General features: G+C 37.5%; 1 protein-coding gene across 5 annotated transcripts in view; it reads right to left on the bottom strand.

Moving 5' to 3' along the window:
• Positions 1-22,109, bottom strand: part of UCHL5 (ubiquitin C-terminal hydrolase L5) — a 59,567-nt gene that overhangs the window by 6,254 nt on the left and 31,204 nt on the right. For 3 of the 5 annotated variants that reach the window (XM_025381446.1, XM_025381460.1, XM_025381453.1), the window contains exons 4-10: positions 17,353-17,478; positions 17,209-17,270; positions 17,000-17,130; positions 15,884-15,947; positions 5,460-5,562; positions 4,535-4,645; positions 519-617 (exon numbers count right to left, since the gene is read on the bottom strand). In XM_025381446.1, the coding sequence (XP_025237231.1) occupies positions 519-617; positions 4,535-4,645; positions 5,460-5,562; positions 15,884-15,947; positions 17,000-17,130; positions 17,209-17,270; positions 17,353-17,478 (696 nt within the window). Of the gene's footprint in view, positions 1-518; positions 618-4,534; positions 4,649-5,459; positions 5,563-15,669; positions 15,751-15,883; positions 15,948-16,999; positions 17,131-17,208; positions 17,271-17,352; positions 17,479-22,109 lie in introns of all 5 variants that reach the window. The other 2 variants (XM_025381439.1, XM_025381431.1) reach the window with 2 other exon arrangements.

Below are 22,109 nucleotides of genomic sequence, written 5' to 3'. Positions count from 1 at the left end.
CTTATGAAAAAAATAATAAAAATCAGATTTTTTCACTAACTTATGCTAGTTTTCCCTCAGTGGAACGGATGCTAGATTAGAAATAAGAAAGCCTGTTTTGTAGTACCGGCTATTTTTTTTTTTAATCCAACAATGTCCATTCTACTTTTAAATTCTGTTATATCAACTCAAATTTTTGCTAAATAGGAAAATATCTATTATTTCAAGTATTAGCATTAAAAATCTATTTTTGCTTAAAGAAAGAATAGTGTTTTAAATTTTATTTTAATATAGTACAACATGAGGTCTTGACACTAAGAATCTGGAAGGCTAAAGCAGTGGGGTAATTCTTTATTTTTCTTTTACAGTCTCAGTTGAACTAATTCTTATAGAATATAAAACAAGAATCAAAAGCAAAAGAATAAAAATGTACAAGCTTCCAAAAATTTTACCTCTAGTCATGCAAAAAAAAAAAAAATACATTTTACGTTTTTGGAGAATCTAAACCTAATTTAAGTATCTACGGATAAAATACTTACCTTTTCTACTAGTGGTATTAACTGCTGGTGTTCTGCTAAAGTCTTTAACAATTCCATAATGAAAGGCAGATAATTATGCTTCCTTCTGATATTCTCAATCTGAAAATAAAACAACATCAATCCACACTAACTACATTTCTGCTAATTTTGGTATTTTACTCTTTGCATCCAACTCAAAATAGAAATGGTATAAAATATCCACTCTCATAAGAAAATAATTTTAGAAATAATGAGACTCCATTCCCACTGAGAATAAAGATTAACACAATAAAACATGTGGAGGGAGTTTCTTGGGCGGGGCTTCCTGCCCCTGACTTAGCAAATAATAGAGGCCTTTAAAAGTCCAATCTAAGATTACTTATGAAAATGTCATTTATAAAAACAACTAAAGGTCTACATGCTAAATTAACATTTGCTACTTCACCTAATCAGGCAAAGTCTAATGAGACCAGCTTTATTTTGTGATCAAGCACAATCTTTCCTTCAGATTATTTTTTATCGAAAGGAGGTACATTGCAGGAAAAAATTTATACTTCAGTGGAAAACTATGGACTGTCTAGATAACATCCTCTCAAGTTATGTGATTCTAGGCTCTCACTGCCACTGAGCTGCTATATATTCTGCCTGGTAGAAGTATAATTGATTGCCCTTCTTCCATAGAAAGTTTCCATCTCTTATAAATTTATTTCAACTTCATATAAATTTGAGCTTCTCTGACTACTTCTTTAACTAGAGTTCCTTCAGTTAATTAATTAAATTAAAGCTTAACACGTTTGTTTTATAGCAGTATGAGAATCATTTGATCTTTTTTTAAACAAAGCATTCCCAAATAATAAAGCAGGAAACTTTATGGAAGTTATGGAAACTCTGTGTTGTATTTTGGGCGGATATTAAAAGTTAATTACATAATAACTACATAAGTATATATAAAGATGGGTAATTTACTTTTTTAATATCATGTGAAATGGAAAATAATTGGTAAAGCTATTATTTCTTCCTTTCCTATCTCCACAAACTTGGCCCTCCCTCTTTCCTGCCTGGAATACCCTAGAGCCTGCCTGCCTGCCCTTACCACTTTCACCTGAAGAAATTCTACTAGTTTAAGGCCCATTCATTCCATTTAACAATCATCTGCTGTCTGATAAGTATGAGGCAAAGTATCTGTTGTCTGTTAAGTATGATGCAAAACACTTTACTGACACTGTGGGGAGCAACAAAAAGGATAGTTCTTGCCTTACACTGAGGTTCAAATGAAAAACAATCCTTTTACTACCATAACACATGACAAATGACATATACATTCCACATCCGAAGTTAACACAAAATTCAAACTTTCCTCCACTCTTTCAGCTTTTCTGAAAAAAGGTTACCAGACGGATTGCAAGTGAAAGACAATACATTATTAAAAATAACTTTGCCTTTATATTTGATTCTGAATTATATAAATGCTTGTCATGATTAAATAAAATTAAATCGGAATTTTTAACTCTAAAAAATCTGAAAGCAAAATCAACAGGAAAAAGTTTTAAGTGAATTTAAAATACAGTGATTTGATTATATATTCAAAATAGGATATACCCTAAGGAACAAGAAAAACAAGAAAAAAACTATTCACTTGTTATTATACTATTGGCTATTATTCTGAACCTTTTTATATAGATGCATATACATATATACACAAATACGTTATATACATACTACATGTATATGGCATAAAACAAATAAGTAATTACATTAATTTTGTTAGGAACCCAAGATTTTCAACTTAATAGAAGAAATGCAAATTATTAACTTCCTTATGCACAAAGCCCTTTAATCCTAAATTTGAGTATTAATATGAATACATGATGTATTTCCTCTTCAAAAATAAAATATGAAACAAACAAAAGTGTATTTGCAGTGCTAAAAAGGCCTAGAAACAATGATCAATCAGCAGCACTGAGCCCGAGTGCCCAGATAGTGGTTTCTAAACACCATTTTGCACCAAGGGAACAAAGGGCTTATTTATGAAACGGCTGATTCTAAGCTTAAGCAAGAAATGTACAAGAAAAGTCTAAGGCAGGCATGGTAGCTCACACCTGTAATCCGAACACTCTGGGAGGCCATGGTAGGCAGATCGCTTGAGGTTAGGAGTTCGAAACCAGCCTGGACAACATGGTGAAACCCTGTCTCTACTAAAAATACAAAAATTAGCTGGGCATAGAGGCAGGCACCTGTAATCCCAGCTACTCGGGAGGCTGAGGCAGGAGAACTGCTTTAACCCAGGAGGCAGAGGTTGCAGTGAGCCAAGATAGTGCCCTGCACTACAGCCTGAGCAACAGAGCAAGACTGTCTCAAAAAAGAAAAAAAAAAAAAAAGGGTCTGAAACATTTTATATCAGAAAGCAAGGAAGCTGGCTGGGCATAGTGGCTCACACCTGTAATTCCACCACTTTGGGAAGCCAAGGCAGGAGGATCATTTGAGGCCAGGAGTTTGAGACCAGCCTGGCTGACATAGTGAAATCCTGTCTCTACTAAAAATACAAAAATTAGCCAGGCGTGGTGGCACAGGCCTGTAACCCCAGCAACTCAGGAGGTTGAGGCAGCAGAACAGCTAACCCGGGAGGCAGAGGTTGCAGTCAGCCAAATTTGCCTTACTACACTCCAGCTTGGGCAACAAAGTGAGACTCCAACTCAAAAAAAAAAAAAAAAAAAAAAAAGAAAGCAAGGAAGCTATCAGAAACTAAGGGGGTTATGTCAAAAGGACTCACGAGACAGCCTGAAGTGGCTCCCATTGGCCAAAAATAGGATAATTTGAGCATCAATAAGAATGATAATGGGCCGAGTGCAGTGGCTCATGCCTATAATCCCAGCACTTTGGGAGGCCAAGGCAGGTGGATCACTTGAGGTCAGGAGTTTGAGATCAGCCTGGACAACATGATGAAACCCGTCTCTACTAAAAATACAAAAATTAGCCAGGCATGCAGGCAGGTGCCTATAATCCCAGCTTCTTGGGAGGCTGAGAGGGGAATTGCTTGAACCCAGGAGGAGGAGGCTGCACTAAGCCCACATCATGCCCTGCACTCCAGCCTGGGCAACACAGCAAGACTCTGTCTCCAGAAAAAAAAAAGTCTGAAACATCTTATATTAGAAAGCAAAGAAGCTGGCTGGGCGTAGTGGCTCACACCTGTAATCCCAGCACTTTGGGAAGCCAAGGCGGGAGATTCATTTGAGGCCAGGAGATCGAGACCAGCCTGGACAACACGGTGAAACTCTGTCTCTACTAAAAATACAAAAATTAGCTGAGTGTGCTGGTGTGGGACCATAATCCTAGCTACTCAGGAGGCTGAGGCAGGAGAATTGCTTGAACTGGGAGGCAGAGGTTGCAGTGAGCCAAGATTGTCTCACTGCACTCCAGCTTGGGCGACAAAGTGAGACTTCATCTCAAAAAAAAAAAAAAAAAAGTAAAGAAGCTATCCAGAAACTAATCAATAAGCCGGGTGCAGTGGCTCACGCCTGTAATCCAAGCACTTTGCGAGGCTGAGGCGGGCAGATCACTTGAGGTCAGGAGTTCAAGATCAGCCTGGCCAACACGGCAAAACCCTGTGTCTACTAAAAATACAAAAATTAGCATAGCCAGGCATGGTGGCGCACACCTGTAATCCCAGCTACTTGGGAGGCTAAGGCAGGAGAATTGCTTGAACCTGGGAGGTGGAGGTTGCAGTGAGCCAAGATTGCACCACTGCATTGCAGCCCCGGCGACAGAGTGAGACTCCGTCCAAAAAAAAAAAAAAAGAATAATAACTACAGTGAACTGAAACATCAAATAGGTTAAAATTCTGTTCCTAGTAATATTTTACAAAAATAAAAATGAAAGACATCTCACTACTTATCTTTGTAGGGTATCAGAGAATCAACATATTATTTGAAATTTGGTAAATGATAGGAGGGAAAGCCATCAGATATTCAATGTACCTTCATCTTGAAATACACTGCTCTACATGAAAACATTAAAGGAACACATTTTTAAAAACATACCTTGTATCTTTTTAATTTCTGTACTTCTTCTTCAATAAGCATCTGATTTTTGGCAACTTCTGACTGAATAGCACTTAACATACTATTACCTTGATCTGTATCCATGGGTTCCTCCTTGGGGGAAGGAAAAGAAATAGCACACCCTAATAATTGAGGCTTACATTCAGAATATTTTAAAATAATAAACACAGTATGACTATTTTTGAATTTCTACTCTTCATATTGATAGCAGCATGCCAGCCTAACAGCAGCATTAAAGGATAAAAGCTCCAAAATTGTACCTTCCATATTTCTGTTTTAATAATATGAATTTTCATCTAAAAACAACCTACATTGTAATATACTATATTGCCATATTCTCCTAATACACTATAAAATAAATTTTCTTAAATATATTCTTAAGAAAATGTGATCAAAGGATGGTAAATAAACTTTTGTCTACTAAATCTCTTCTCCAATGACATTTACTATGGAAAGATAACCATAGACTAGTAAAGACTACATGTGACTCTAAATGTACTCAGTTAACTCTTTGAGAATTAACTTGCTTAATTATATAATGAAATCACAGAAAATAGTTAAAATAGTTCATTCCTAACACTTATTTAGCATTTACCATTTGTTAGTCATTAAGTGATTTACATATAATACCTCATTTACTCCTCATGACAGTCTTATGAGGTAAATACTACTTATTATCTTTCTGCTATATGAAGAAACTGAGGCACAAGGAAATATACTCAAATTCCTATATCCACTAAGTGCAAAGTGAGGAACCAAATGAATCTAGGCAGCCTGATTTCAGAGTGTGTATTCGCTTAATCACCATTCAGACCACTTGATTATATATATATATTTAAAGTAAATACTATTCCTGAGAGAAGAACCAAGCTAGAACTTTGTACTTAGAAACATGGCCACAAACCTCTGCAAGTTGTCGTTGTAACTCTGCTATCTTCTGTTCATATATCATTTTTCTGTCAGACACAATGGCCATTAAATTAAATCGAATTTCACCTTCACTGTACCTAGAAGAAAATTATTTAAGTTTATAATGTAATAAATAATTGTACAATTATTACCATTAAGATAATCCATTGTGATTCCCCTCTTGATTTTCTAGTATAAACAAAAGTATATCAATTGGCTAACAATAAAAATGGACACTTTTAAAAAGTGTCAGGCACATAGGTGTGCATCTGTGGTCCCAGCTACTTGGGAGGCTCAGAAACGGGGAGGATCCTTTGAGTTTAGAAGTTGGAGGCTGCAGTGAGCTATGATAGAGCACTATACTCCAGCCTGGGTAACAGAACAATACTCTGTCTCTTAAAAAACAAAAAACAAACAAACAAACAAACAAAAAGTTTTCATATAGGAAAGACAACTATAGCAAAAAAAAAAAAAAATTAGTTAAATTTCATCAATCACAAATGTTTTTCAAATGTTCTAAAATAATGTTAGTATCACTTAAAACATGTGAAATAAAAAATACTTTAATCAGTTTCCCTACCTTTATAAGAAATATGGCAACTCATTAACCTAAGAGCTCAGAAAAACACAAATGAATACTCCACACATTTGTTAAATTAATTAGACTGGCATCTTGATTGGAATTAACTATGCTCCTTTATATAATTTTTCCCAAGTCATGATGAACTTTCTATTTTTAATTTACGTATTTTAAATTTTATCTTATCATATGTAAATAAATATAACATATTAATATAATGTATAATTATATCGCATAGTAAAACTTCCAAATGTTTGATTTTCACTACTCTGATATCAATGAAGCATTTCATAACATAAGCTTGTTCATGGTAGCAACTGACATTAAAAGCATTATTTGTAACACTATGTAAATGGCACTGAGATGAAAATATATAGAAAATGTAGAAAATGTAAGCCCATTTTGCATTAGTTTATCTCTAAGAGTTTCTCATACACAGCTCTATTCACTGAAAAGAACATGGCCCAATATAACTATAGTGCTTTGAACTATGTAAAAATGTTTTTAAAACACTGATTGTGGGACTTCATGTCCCTATTCCTGCCATTAAGTACAAATAAAAACCCTGGACATAATATGTTTTTTAAAAAGAACAACCAAGAACATTCTGAAAGATAGAAAAAGGCAGACAAGGTGGGGAACTCAGGAACCAAGAATGATACAATAGTGAATTCCCTGAGGTTTTTTTCTGCCTCATATATCCCAGACTTGGAGCTGAAGAAACCAGCAACCCAGAAATACCAACAGATACAGACAAAAAAGCCCCAACAAAAGTCTGCTCTCTCTAGCCAAATAGAAAAGGTGCAGCCTCAGAAGACAGAAAACTTTTAGACAATAATCATTCTACTATAGCCAAACATGACTGAAAAATCTGTGACCTCACCCCTACTCAAAACCAGTAAAAGTAGAATAGTGAGCCTGGACTTCCAACCTTGTTTCCAACCTTTAACAAGACTCCTAGGTTGGTATTAAAAAAGGCTGGGTAGGGAATGGGGACTTTCATCCCCGCCATGTGGTAATGACAACACCCATTTGTGGTATCAGAGGACACAGAATGGGAAGCTAAAATTGCCACTACCATCCAGTGGCAAAGCAGCCTCTCCCACTTCAGTATGAGTGGAAAGCAATAGCAAGGCACTTCTACCCCTCTCAGTCAGAGTGGTATCAATAGAAACCCTGCTGGGGGCTAGAACTCCTATCTCTGCCCAGTAATAACGAGAAGCCTTATTCCATTTCAGCTGTCACTGAAGGCCTAGTAGGGAAGTTGGACTTCTACTCCCATCTGGCAGTAATGAGGTGGCACCCACAATTTACCCTGTCAGAGCCATGTCCATAAAAACCAGCTCACACAGAAATTTTAAATAAGATCCAAAGTTGAGGTGGGCACCCAAGATGGACGAATAGAACACCTCCAGCCTCCAGCTCCCAGCGTGAGCGAAACAGAAGACGGGTGATTTCTGCATTTTCAAGTGAGGTACCGGGTTCATCTCACTGGGGCGTGTCAGACAGTAGGTGCTGGTCAGCAGGTGCAGCCTGACCAGCAAGAGCTGAAGCAGGGCCAGGCATCGCCTCACCTGGGAAGCGCAAGGGGGAAGGGAATTCCTTTTCCTAGCCAAGGGAAACTGAGACACACAACACCTGGAAAATCAGGTAACTCCCACCCTAATACTGTGCTTTACCAAGGGTCTTAGCAAATGGCACACCAGGAGATTACATCCCACACCTGGCCCGGAGGGTCCCATGCCCACAGAGCCTTCCTCATAGCTAGCACAGCAGTCTGAGATCTAACTGCAAGGCGGCAGTGAGGCTGGGGGAGGGGCGCCCGCCATTTCAGAGGCTTAAGTAGATAAACAAAGCCTCTCAGAAGCTCAAATTGGGTGCCCACCACAGCACAAGGAGGCCTGCCTGCCTCTGTAGACTCCACCTCTGGGGACAGGACATAGCTAAACAAAAAGCAGCAGAAACCTCTGCAGATGTAAATGTCCCTGTCTGACAGCTTTGAAGAGAGCAGTGGTTCTCCCAGCATGGAGGCTGAGATCTGAGAACGGACAGACTGCCTGCTCAAGTGGGTCCCTGACCCCTGAGTAGCCTAACTGGGAGACATCCCCCAGTAGGTGCAGACTGACACATCACACCTCACACAGCTAGGTACACCTCTGAGACGAAGCTTCCAGAGCAAGATTCAGACAGCAACACTCGCAGTTCAGCAATATTCTATCTTCTGCAGCCTCCGCTGCTGACACCCAGGCAAACAGGGTCTGGAGTGGACCTCAAGCAAACTCCAACAGACCTGCAGCTGAGGGTCCTGACTGTTACAAGGAAAACTAACAAACAGAAAGGACACCCACACCAAAACCCCATCAGTACATCACCATCATCAAAGACCAAAGGCAGATAAAACCACAAAGATGGGGAAAAAGCAGGGCAGAAAAGATGGGAATTCAAAAAATCAGAGCACATCTCCCCCTCCAAAGGAACGCAGCTCATCGCCAGCAACGGAACAAAGCTGGAGGGAGAATGACTTTGAGGAGTTGAGAGAAGGCTTCACTCCAAACTTCTCAGAGCTAAAGGAGGAACTATGTACCCAGCGCAAAGAAACTAAAAACCTTGAAAAAAGAATGGATGAATGGATAACTAGAATAATCAATGCAGAGAAGACCATAAAAGAACTGATAGAGATGAAAGCCATGACACAAGAACTACGTGACAAATGCACAAGCTTCAGTAACCCACTCGATCAACTGGAAGAAAGAGTATCAGTGATTGAAGATCAAATGAATGAAAAGAAGCGAGAACAGAAGTGTAGAGAAAAAAAGAGAAAAAGAAATGAACAAAGCCTCCAAGTAATATGGGATTATGTGAAAAGACCAAATCTACGTCTGACTGGTATGCCTGAAAGTGACGGGGACAATGGAACCAAGTTGGAAAACACTCTGCAGGATACCATCCAGGAGAACTTCCCCAACCTAGTAAGGCAGGCCAACATTCAAATTCAGGAAATACAGAGAACGCCACAAAGATACTCCTCGAGAAGAGCAACTCCAAGACACATAATTATCAGATTCACCAAAGTTGAAATGAAGGAAAAAATGTTAGGGCAGCCAGAGAGAAAGGTTGGGTTACACACAAAGGGAAGCCTATCATACTAACAGCAGCTCTCTCGGCAGAAACTCTCCAAGCCAGAAGAGAGTGGGGGCCAATATTCAACATTCTTAAAGAAGAGAATTTTCACTCAGAATTTCATATCCAGCCAAACTAAGTTTCATAAGTGAAGGAGAAATAAAATCCTTTACAGACAAGCAAATGCTTAGAGATTTTGTCACCACCAGGCCTGCCCTACAAGAGATCCTGAAGGAAGTACTAAACATGGAAAGGAAAAACAGGTCCCAGCCATTGCAAAAACATGTCAAAATGTAAAGTCCATCGATGCTAGGAAGAAACGGCATCAACTAGAGAGCAAAATAACCAGCTAATATCATAATGACAGGATCAAGTTCACACGTAACAATATTAACCTTAAGTGTAAATGGACTAAATGGTCCAATTAAAAGACACAGACTGGTAAATTGGGAAAAGAGTCAAGACACATCAGTGTGCTGTATTCAGGAGACCCATCTCACATGCAGAGACACACATAGGCTCAAAACAAAGGGATGGAGGAAGATCTACCAAGAAAATGAAAAACAAAAAAAAGCAGGGGTTGCAATCCTAGTCTCTGATAAAACAGACTTTTAAACCATCAAAGATCAAAAGAGACAAAGAAGGCCATGACATAATGGTAAAGGGATCAATTCACCAGGAAGAGCTAACTATCCTAAATATATATGCACCCAATACAGGAGCACCCAGATTCATAAAGCAAGTCCTTAGAGACTTACAAAGAGACTTAGACTCCCATACAATAATAATGGGAGACTTTAACACTCCACTGTCAACATTAGACAGATCAACGAGACAGAAAGTTAACAAGGATATCCAAGAATTGAACTCAACTCTGCACCAAGCGTACCTATTAGACATCTACAGAACTCTCCGCCCCAAATCAACAGAATATACATTCTTCTCAGCACCACATCACACTTACTCCAAAATTGACCACATAGTTGGAAGTAAAGCACTCCTCAGCAAATGTAAAAGAACAGAAATTATAACAAACTGTCTCTCAGACCACAGTGCAATCAAACTAGAACTCAGGACTAAGAAACTCAATCAAAAGTGCTCAACTACATGGAAACCGAACGACCTGCTCCTGAATGACTACTGGGTACATAACGAAATGAAGGCAGAAATAAAGATGTTCTTTGAAACCAATGAGAACAAAGACACAACATACCAGAATCTCTGGGACACATTTAAAGCAGTGTGTAGAGGGAAATTTATAGCACTAAATGCCCACAGGAGAAAGCAGGAAAGATCTAAAATTGACACCCTAACATCACAATTAAAAGAACTAGAGAGGCAAGAGCAAACACATTCAAAAGCTAGCAAAAGGCAAGAAGTAACTAAGATCAGAGCAGAACTGAAGGAGATAGAGACACAAAAAACCCTCCAAAAAAATCAATGAATCCAGGAGCTGGTTTTCTGAAAAGAGCAACAAAATTGATAGACCCCTAGCAAGACTAATAAAGAAGAAAAGAGAGAAGAATCAAATAGACACAATAAAAAATGATAAGGGGATATCACCACCAACCCCACAGAAATACAAACTACCATCAGAGAATACTATAAACACCTCTATGCAAATAAAGTAGAAAACCTAGAAGAAATGGATAATTTCCGGGACACCTACACTCTCCCAAGACTAAACCAGGAAGAAGTTGAATCCCTGAATAGACCAATAGCAGGCTCTGAAATTGAGGCAATAATCAATAGCCTACCAACCAAAAAAAGTCCAGGACCAGATGGATTCACAGCCAAATTCTACCGAGGTACAAGGAAGAGCTGGTACCATTCCTTCTGAAACTATTCCAATCAATAGAAAAAGAGGGAATCCTCCCTAACTCATTTTATGAGGCCAACATCATCCTGATACCAAAGCCTGGCAGAGACACAATAAAAAAAAAGAATTTTAGACCAATATCCCTGATGAACAGCGACACAAAAATACTCAATAAAATACTGGCAAACCGAATCTAGCAGCACATCAAAAAGCTTATCCACCATGATCCAGTGGGCTTCATCCCTGGGATGCAAGGCTGGTTCAACATACGCAAATCAATAAACGTAATCCAGCACATAAACAGAACCAAAGACAAAAAACTACATGATTATCTCAATAGATGCAGAAAAGGCCTCTGACAAAATTCAACAGCCCTTCATGCTAAAAATTCTCAACAAATTTGGTATTGATGGAACGTATCTCAAAATAATAAGAGCTATTTATGACAAACACACAGCCAATATCATACTGAATGGGCAAAAACTGGACAAATTCCCTTTGAAAACTGGCACAAGACAGGGATGCCCTCTCTCACCACTCTTACTCAATATAGTGTTGGAAGTTCTGGCTAGGGCAACCAGGCAAGAGAAAGAAATCAGGGGTATTCAGTTAGGAAAAGAAGAAGTCAAATTGTCCCCATTTGCAGATGACATGATTGTATATTTAGCAAACCCCATCGTCTCAGCCCAAAATCTCCTTAAGCTGATAAGCAACTTCAGCAAAGTCTCAGGATACAAAATCAATGTGCAAAAATCACAAGCATTCTTATACACCAGTAACAGACAAACAGAGAGCCAAATTGTGAATGAACTCCCATTCACAATAGCTTCAAAGAGAATAAAATACCTAGGATCCAATTTACAAGGGATATAAAGGACCACCTCTTCGAGGAGAACTACAAACCACTGCTCAGTGAAATCAAAGACGACACAAACAAATGGCAGAACATACCATGCTCATGGATAGGAAGAATCAATATTGTGAAAATGGCCATGCTGCCCAAGGTAATTTATAGATTCAATGCCATCCCCATTAAGCTACCAATGACTTTCTTCACAGAATTGGAAAAAACTGCTTTAAAGTTCATATGGAACCAAAAAAGAGCCCGCATTGCCAAGACAATCCTAAGCCAAAAGAACACAGCTGGAGGCATCACGCTACCTGACTTCAAACTATACTACAAGGCTATTGTAACCAAAACAGCATGGTAGTGCTACCAAAACAGAGATATAGACGAATGGAACAGAACAGAGCCCTCAGACATAATACCACACATCTACAGCCATCTGATCTTTGACAGACCTGACAAAAACAAGAAATGGGGAAAGGATTCCCCATTTAATAAATGGTGCTGGGAAAACTGGCTAGCCATAAGTAGAAAGCTGAAACTGGATCCTTTTCTTACTCCTTATACGAAAATTAATTCACGATGGATCAGAGACTTAAATGTTAGACCTAAAACCATAAAAACCCTAGAAGAAAACCTAGGTAATACCATTCAGCACATAGGCTTGGACAAGGACTTCATGTCTAAAACACTAAAAGCAATGGCAACAAAAGCCAAAATTGACAAATGGGATCTAATTAAACTAAAGGGCTTCTGCACAGCAAAAGAAACTATTATCAGAGTGAACAGGCAACCTACAGAATGGGAGAAAATTTTTGCAATCTACTCATCTGACAAAGGGCAAGGGCTAATATCCAGAACCTACAAAGAACTCCAACAAATTTACAAGAAAAAAACAAACAACCCCATCAAAAAGTGGGCAAAGGATATGAACAGACACTTCTCAAAAGACATTCATACAGCCAACAGACACATGAAAAAATGCTCATCATCACTGGCCATCAGAGAAATGCAAATCAAAACCACAATGAGATACCATCTCACACCAGTTAGAATGGGAATCATTAAAATATCAGGAAACAACAGGTGCTGGAGAGGATGTGGAGAAATAGGAACACTTTTACACTCTTGGTGGGACTGTAAACTAGTTCAACCATTGTGGAAAACAGTGTGGCGATTCCTCAAGGATCTAGAACTAGAAATACCATTTGACCCAGCCATCCCATTACTGGGGATATACCCAAAGGATTATAAATCATGCTGCTATAAAGACACATACACACGTATGTTTATTGCGGCACTATTCACAATAGCAAAGATGTGGAATCAACCCAAATGTCCATCAGTGACAGACTGGATTAAGAAAATGTGGCACATATACACCATGGAATACTATGCAGCCATAAAAAAGGATGAGCTTGTGTCCTTTGTAGGGACATGGATGCAGCTGGAAACCATGATTCTCAGCAAACTATCGCAAGAACAGAAAACCAGATACTGCATGTTCTCACTCATAGGTGGGAACTGAACAATGAGATTGCTTGGACACAGGAAGGGGAACATCACACACCAGGGCCTATTATGGGGATGGGGTGGGGGGAGGGATAGCATTAGGAGATATACCTAATGTAAATGACGAATTAATGGGTGCAGCACACCAACATGGCACATGTATACATATCTAACAAACCTGCATGTTGTGCATATGTACCCTAGAACTTAAAGTATGAAAAAAAACAAAAGATCCAAAGTCTTACTTTCATAGATATAGAGATTATAATAAAATTTATAAGGGAAGGCAGAGGAACTATAATAGTTAAAACAATTTTGTAAAGAAGAATACAATGAAAGGCATCCATCTACCTGATTTCAAGACTTACAGTAATCTACACAATGTAGTATCGGCAGAGGAACAGATAAATGGAACAATGGACAGAACAGTGAGCCCAGAAATAGACCCACACAAATATGCTCCATTTTTGCAAAGGTGCAGGAGGAATTCAGTGGAGGAAGGATAGCCTTTTCAACCACTGGTGCCTGAGTAATTGAATATGTACAGGCAAAAAAAAAAAAAAAAGACCCTTGACCTAAATGTCATACCATATACAAAAATTAACTCAAAATACATCATACACTTACATGTAAAACATTAAACTATAAACTTTTAAGAAAATAACACAGGAAAAAAATATATGGTCTCTACATCGAGACAAAGAATTCTTAGACTTGACAACAAAAACACAATTCATTGTGTGAAATATTGATAAACTGTACTTCATCATGATTAAGACCTTTTGCTCGTGAAAGACCATTTTGGGAGTACGAGGGGATGGGCTACAGACTGGGAAAGAATATTTGCAGGCAATGTGTTTGATGAAGGATTAGTATCTAAATTACGTAAAGAACTTCAGGCTCAAGAGTCAAAAAAACAATCCAATCAGAAAATGACCTAAAGGCACAAAAAGATTTTCAACGTCATTAGTCATTGGGGAAATGCAGATTAAAACCACAATGAAGTATCACTATACATCTGTCAGAATGGTTAAAATAAAAATGGTGATAACACCAAATCCTAAAAAGGACGCAGAGGAACTAGACCATTAATATATTGCTGGTAAAATATAAAATGATACAGTCACTCTGGAAAAGAGTTTGGTAGTTCCTTAAAAAAATAAATACCCATTTACCATGCAACCCAGCAATGACACTCATAGGCATTTATCCCAGAGAAATGAAAACCTGTAGTCACAAAAAATCTGCACAAAAACATTTATTGTAGTTTTATTCGCAGTAACCAAAAAATAGAAAACAATCCAGATGTCCTTCAACGGATGAACAGGCAAAAAAATGGTATATCCATATCACAGAATACCATTTACGAATAAAAAATGAACTACTGATACACTTAATAACTTGGATGAATCTCCAGAGAATTAAACCGAGTGAAAAAGCTAAGGCAAAAAGGTTACATATTGTAAAATTCATATATAGCTTTCTTTAAATCACAAAAATTATAGAATTAGGGATTAAGGAGTGAAGGAAAGGGAAAGGCAGTAGGGGAGACAAGTGTTTGTGCCTAAAAAGAACAACGTAAGGGATCTTTGTGGAGAGCAAATTTTCTGTATCTTGACTACATCAATGCCAGTATCTTGGCTGTGATATTACACTGTAGTTTTGCAAGATGTTGCCATTGAAAGATAAAAAATACACATGATGTCTCTGTATTATTTCTTACAACTGAATGTATATAATTATCTGAAATTGAATATATAATTACCCAAAAATAAAGAGCTTAATATTAAAAATAAACCCTCAAAAACAAAACTCTATAAAATAGCTGTACAATTATCCAACAGTACAAAATATCTAGCCGGGCACAGTGGCTCATGCCTGTAATCCCAGCACTTTGGGAGGCCAAGGCTGGCAGATCACTTGAGGTCAGGAGTTTGAGACAAGCCTGGACAACATGGTGAAACCCCATCTCTACTGAAAATACAAAAATTAGCTGGGTGTGGTGGCATGTGCCCATAATCCCAGCTACTCGGGATGCTGAGACACGAGAATCGCTTGAACCCGGGAGGCAGAGGTTGCAGTAAGCCGAGATTGCACCACTGCCCTCCAGCCTGGGCAACCGAGTGAGATACTGTCTCAAAAAATAAAAAAAATAAATAAATAATTATTTAACTTAATGGAAATCTGCATGTTTAAGTTCTCTAAAGACAAGATGACATACTACTACATGAAATTTAGAGATTTTCTGAAATAGACTTCTTAAACGCATTAACCCAATCAAAAGTAGATGTTTGGCTGGGCACAGTGGCTCACGCCTGTAATCCTACCACTTTGGGAGGTCGAGGCATGCGGATGGCTTGAGCTCAGGAGTCTGAGACCAGCCTGGGCAACATGGTGAAAACCCGTCTCTACAAAAAATTAAAAAAAAAAAAAAAAAAAAGTAGATGTTCAATGCACACTGCTAAAATAACAATAAAATACAAGTTTAAAAAATACTTAAAAAACAGAATATTATGCCAATAAGATTAGCTGAGCATTTACTTTTGTATCCTTTTTTCTATGACAGGCCTTACTGCACTGATCCAATCATCTTGATTGCATGCACCTAGAAAGAAATTTTAAAACAGTTAACACAAATAAAAATAAGAACAATCAACTTTAACATGCAAAAGTTTGGCCCCAAATATTTTTCTACAAATACTTTAACAAATTTAGAGCAGTAAAACTCTTCTTAGTATAATTATGTTGTTTCAATTCCATAAATAAATTTTTATAACAGACATAGAAAAGTAAGCATTTTTAAATATAGAGGCAGCATGTAAATCTGCATTAGATAAACTATTGATTGGTTTCACGCATGTGGAATGGCAAAAAGTACAAACAAAATGAACCCATGTTAATTTTTTAAAAATCTCAAACAGTTTTAAAATCGAACAGTTTTATGAATAGCCTGTAACATTAGATTCAACTAAAACAAGTTGTGTTGGACTTCAAACCTAATATTAAAAAAAGAAAAACAAAATTTAATGAAGTCAAAATAAGGAGTTAAAATTATTTTGTGAACCTATTATTTCAGTAATCTTTCAGAGCCACAGATTGTACCCTCAACCTTGATAAGTGTTTATCATTTTTTGCTCAGCATTAGAGATGGGGTGGGATCAGAACAAATCTATGCTTTGGCACAAAGGATAACACATTCATGCCTATTTAAATAGAGAACTTTTAAGAAAAATATTTTCTTGATTGCAAAACAATAAATTATACACTTCCAAATGAAAATACTTCAATACAGATGATAAGAAATGTTTGCTATCCTTTATGAATGGGTTAAAAATGACAAGAATAACTATTTAAGTTCACTAAGGGTAGTTTTTAAATGCTAAATGGAAAATAAAATATAAATTATGTAACCTATAGGTTAAAAACTAATTTTACTTGGGAAAAACTCAAAGGCCTCAAATGAACTATGGTAGTCAACATGTCCTTCCTGTATATTAATATAACATACTGAAGAACTTAAGGCCTTCATTATTTTATGTTGCCTCATAGTCACTTTTACCTTGAAAATTTAAGCAGCACTGTGACTAAAATGAGGGTGAATACCTAACAGATTTTCCTCTGTCAAAAGTGAAACATCAGGGACAGGAACTGCATTACCTAAATCAATCGGTCCTTCTCTTAATCCATCTAATTCATACAGTCTTCCATTAACAGGAACATAACTGACAAAATGAAAAGCATCTTCTTCTTTTGCTGATGTCTTCGTATCAAATTCAAACATTTGCTGTCTATAGTAAATAAAAAAATAGTGAGACTCAAAGAAGCAAAGAAAGAAACAGTATTTATTTAACATAAAGTCTCTTTACCTGGCGAAACTGTTGTGTACTTGTCGAATCACATCTGAATTGCTCAGTGCCAAGCCTTTCATCTAAAATAATTTTTTAAAGTAGCCTATTAATACACAAACTTTCACAAATATGACATTTTAGGAATAAGAAGGTTGTACTCACAGCTGCATCAAAACTTTGTGAAAATTCTTTAAACTCTGATAATGTCTCGCCTAAATGGACATCCTGGTGGGTACAGTTCAGTAACACACTCACTATGGCTTGAGTAGCACAAGCATTATTAATTACCTAGAAAATATAAAAGTGAAGATATCAATGTGTTTAAAAAAAATAAAAAATGGTTTTTAACCGGTGACAATGATCCCAAAACATGAACAGTTTTCAAATTATATTTTATAAAGTCTCAGCATAAACAGAATAAATATGTTTAATGTCTATCTTAATCTATTTTCAGAAATTTGCTGCAATTCTGGAGTTGAAGATTCTAGGAAACCAAATGAACTCAATGAACTCATTACCAAAAACCAATCCCGTTAGGGTAACAAAACCAATCATCCTGATCGAAAACATAGCTGATTAAGCCAACAGAGCTTGTCCTCCTCTTCTATTCATTTCCTCCTAGACTCATTTCTACCTATTCAAATTCAATTCGTATTTTACTACTGAGCATAAGCTTCAAGTCACCTATGTGATTTTAGAGAAATTCTGAAACAACTCACATTAGTTTCTACCCTCATTTGAATTCCCAAAAGGGGTATATAATGTCCACAGATTTTTTTCACTCAATCATGTACAGTCTTTACATTGCTATCATCTAGCTGTTAATTGTTCATTTAACAAATTATCTGGACCTTACATTCTAGCCAAAGGAAAAAACATTTAGATAGCATTTACTATGTGCCAGTTACTTTTCTAGGCACTTCACATGTATTATTTCTTTTAATCCTCTCAATGACTTATGAAGAAGGAGTAATATTATCATCTTCATTTTAAATTTGTAGAAGCTGAGGCACAGAAGTTAAGTGCCCGGGGCACACAGCCAATCTGGTTCTAGAATTTGTGTACGTAGCCATCATGCTACGCTGCCTCTGCACATACATGTGGTCTCTCCAACAAGATTATAAACCACTTTATGAACAGCAGTTTCTTCCACACTGCCTAAGCACCTACAGTACTGATCATGAAGCTGGAAAGACCCTCAGATGATCAGTGTGAATACCAGCAAGGTTAATCATAGAGCTGAATAATTTTTTAAATTACAGCTTAGTCCTACTACAGTATTATGCTACTATATTGTAATTAGTCTTTCCAATAATGCTAATTAGCTTATGATTTTACATTTTAGTAAATTATCTATTTTTATCCTGCCTGATTTCAGAAGAAAAAAATTCAGTTATTTTCCTTCTTTAATTCTTATAGTTCTCTATTTCTCATGTTGGTAGAGGTTTTTAAGGTCTTATGACTATCTACCAGTTCCTGAACTGCTGACTGAAGTATATTTGAGAAATTCCTTGATAAGACTGCACTCTCCATTACAGAACAGTCTCGTACTCCTACTTCTCAATAACTATAATAACATCACCATGCTTCTATAATTCTTCTAAGTATTTTGTATTCAAAACTGTCTTAAAATTGATAAATTAGGAAAAAGTAGTAATAGATCCAGAATCCAATTAACATTGCTGCTGACTTAAACGAGTAAATATTTTGACCTGAATCACAGTTTTTTAGTAAATTTGGATGAAAACTTTAATGATGAAAGAGGACTTCATAAATGTGGTTAACTAAAACACTGTAACACTTAGTACTCCCTTATCTTAGGTCAAAATTATCTAAGGTGAAATTATCTGAGGATAGCAGAGTGGGAGGAGTAAAGTTAGAAGTTACAATTTATACTTATTAACACATTCTTTCAAAATCAAGACACCTTAAAGATATAATATATATGCCCAATGCTAAACTAGGCAGTGAGGCTACAGCAAAAAATATTATCAATCATTTCTATAATCTAAGGACTTCGAATCTGTAATCCATTATTTTAGGATTTTAAGAAGTAGAAAAAATTCTTGTGGTTACTAGGTTTTTTGATGTCAATAATAATTTACACTGTCCATGATATATTAAAGCTCATTTTGTATGTGTGTGTGAGAAGAAAAGTTACAATGTTCAAGGGTATGAGAATATTGTCTTCAAGTTTTAAAATGAGTTTAGTGCCATCAAGTGGTTATGCTATACATAGTACAAAATTAATAAAAAACAGAAAAAAAAATTTTTAAGTGCATAGCCATTCATTCATTCGTTCAAATACTACTTACTGAGCAACTACTATGTGCCGGACATTGTAATAAATGCTGAATAGTGAATAAGAAAGATGTGGTCCTTGTCCTCATAAATCTCACATAAAAATAATCTTATATATAGTCAAATAAAGTTCTATTTGAAATAACTTTAATTCATGTCACAAAAAATCTATTGCAGTATGAACTATTTAGGTAGTTCTCAACTTTAAAAATCTTTAGCTTATCCTAAGTGTCCTACTTTAACTCTCGCTTCTAAGATATTTTAAAATAAAGCAGTAGAGTTCAATAGAAATGAGGCTAGAGCACAGGGTCTCAAGGAGGACTGACCCAGAACCTTAAGAGTTTGGTTTGCATTCCTTTGCCAGGATATATAGTCTTTAGTTAATCAGGACACTTCTACTCCCTATTTCTTACACACAATCCAATTCACACATTCATGATGACAACCTTGATACTGAAGGCATTTGATTTTGTAATCCCCAGACTAGAGAATAATTTCTTTTCAAAGCTTATACAAAAGAAGAGTAGATGTCTGGAGGGATAATACAAAAATAGCTTAAAGTACTGCCTATATAGATTATAGTCAATCAAAAAACAAGCAAGGGGAAAGGATTCCCTATTTAATAAATTATGTTGGGAAAACTGGCTAGCCATATGCAGAAAACTGAAACTGGACCCCTTCCTTACACCATATACAAAAATTAACTCAAGACGGATTAAAATTTTAAGAGCAAGACCTAAAACCATAAAAACCCTAGAATAAAACCTAGGCAATACCATTCAGGACATAGGCATGGGCAGACTTCATGACTAAAACACCAAAAGCAATTGCAGCAAAAAATAAAATTGACAAATGCGGATCCAATTAAACTGAAGAGCTTCTGCACAGCAAAAGAAACTATCATTGGAGTGAACGGGCAACCTACAGAATGGAAGAAAATTTTTGCAATCTATCCATCTGAAAAAGGGCTAATATCCAGAATATACAAGGAACTTAAACAAATGTAGAAGAAAAAAACAACCCCATCAGAAAGTGGACGAAGTATATGAACAGACACTTTTCAAAAGAAGACATTTATGTGGCCAACAAACATATGAAAGAAAGCTCATCATCACTGGTCATTAGAGACATGCAAATCAAAACCACAATGAGATACCATCTCACGCCAGTTAGAATAGTGATCATTTTTTAAAAAGTCAGGAAACAACAGATACTGCAGAGGATGTGGAGAAATAGGAAAGCTTTTACATTGTTGGTGGGAGTGTAAATTACTTCAACCATTGTGGAAGACAGTGTGGTAATTCCTCAAGGATCTGGAACTAGAAATACCATTTGACTCACCAATCCCATTACTGGGTATATACCCAAAGCATTACAAATCATTACTATAAAGACACATGCACACATATGTTTATTGCAGCACTATTCACAATAGCAAAGACTTGGAACCAACCCAAATGTCCATCAATGTTAGACCACTTACATACCATGGACTACTATGCAGCCATAAAAAAGGATGAGTTCATGTCCTTTGTGGGGACATGGAGGAAGCTGGAAATCATCATTCTCAGTAAACTAACACAGAAATTCTCACTAAACTAACACAGGAATAGAAAATCAAACACTGCATGTTCTCACTCGTAAGTGGGAGTTAAACACTGAGAACCACTGAGTGTGAACCACTCAGTGAGAACATTGAGGAATAGAAAACCAAACACCGCATGTTCTCACTCGTAAGTGGGAGTTGAACAATGAGAACATATGGGCACAGGGAGGCGGGTGGGGGGCTAGGGGAGGGATAGCATTAGGAGAAATACCTAATGTAGATGATGGGTTGATGAGTGCAGTAAACCACCATGGCACATGTATACCTGTGTAACAAACCTGCACATTCTGCACATGTATCCCAGAACTTAAAGTATACAAAATATATATATATATATATTAAGTTAAACAGGGCGGAGCAAGATGGCCGAATAGGAACAGCTCCAGTCTCCAACTCCCAGCGCGAGCGACAGAAGACCGGTGATTTCTGCATTTTCAACTGAGGTACTGGGTTCATCTCACTGGGGAGTGCCGGACGATCGGTGCTGGTCAGCTGCTGCAGCCCGACCAGCGAGAGCTGAAGCAGGGCGAGGCATCCCCTCACCTGGGAAGCGCAAGGGGGAAGGGAATCCCTTTTCCTAGCCAGGGGAACTGAGACACACAACACCTGGAAAATCGGGTAACTCCCACCCCAATACTGCGCTTTAAGCAAACAGGCACACCAGGAGATCATATCCCACACCTGGCCGGGAGGGTCCCACGCCCACGGAGCCTCCCTCATTGCTAGCACAGCAGTCTGTGATCTACCGGCAAGGCAGCAGCGAGGCTGGGGGAGGGGCGCCCGCCATTGCTGAGGCTTAAGTAGGTAAACAAAGCTGCTGGGAAGCTCCAACTGGGTGGAGCTCACAGCAGCTCAAGGAAACCTGCCTGTCTCTGTAGACTCCACCTCTGGGGACAGGGCACAGCTACACAACAACAACAACAACAACAACAAAAAAGCAGCAGAAACCTCTGCAGACGCAAACGACTCTGTCTGACAGCTTTGAAGAGAGCAGTGGATCTCCCAACACGGA

The sequence above is a fragment of the Theropithecus gelada genome, chromosome 1 (genome assembly GCF_003255815.1).
Source record: "Theropithecus gelada isolate Dixy chromosome 1, Tgel_1.0, whole genome shotgun sequence".
Lineage (NCBI taxonomy): Eukaryota > Metazoa > Chordata > Mammalia > Primates > Cercopithecidae > Theropithecus > Theropithecus gelada.
Note: the sequence above shows the minus strand (reverse complement) of the source record. Positions and strands in the feature narration are given on the sequence as shown.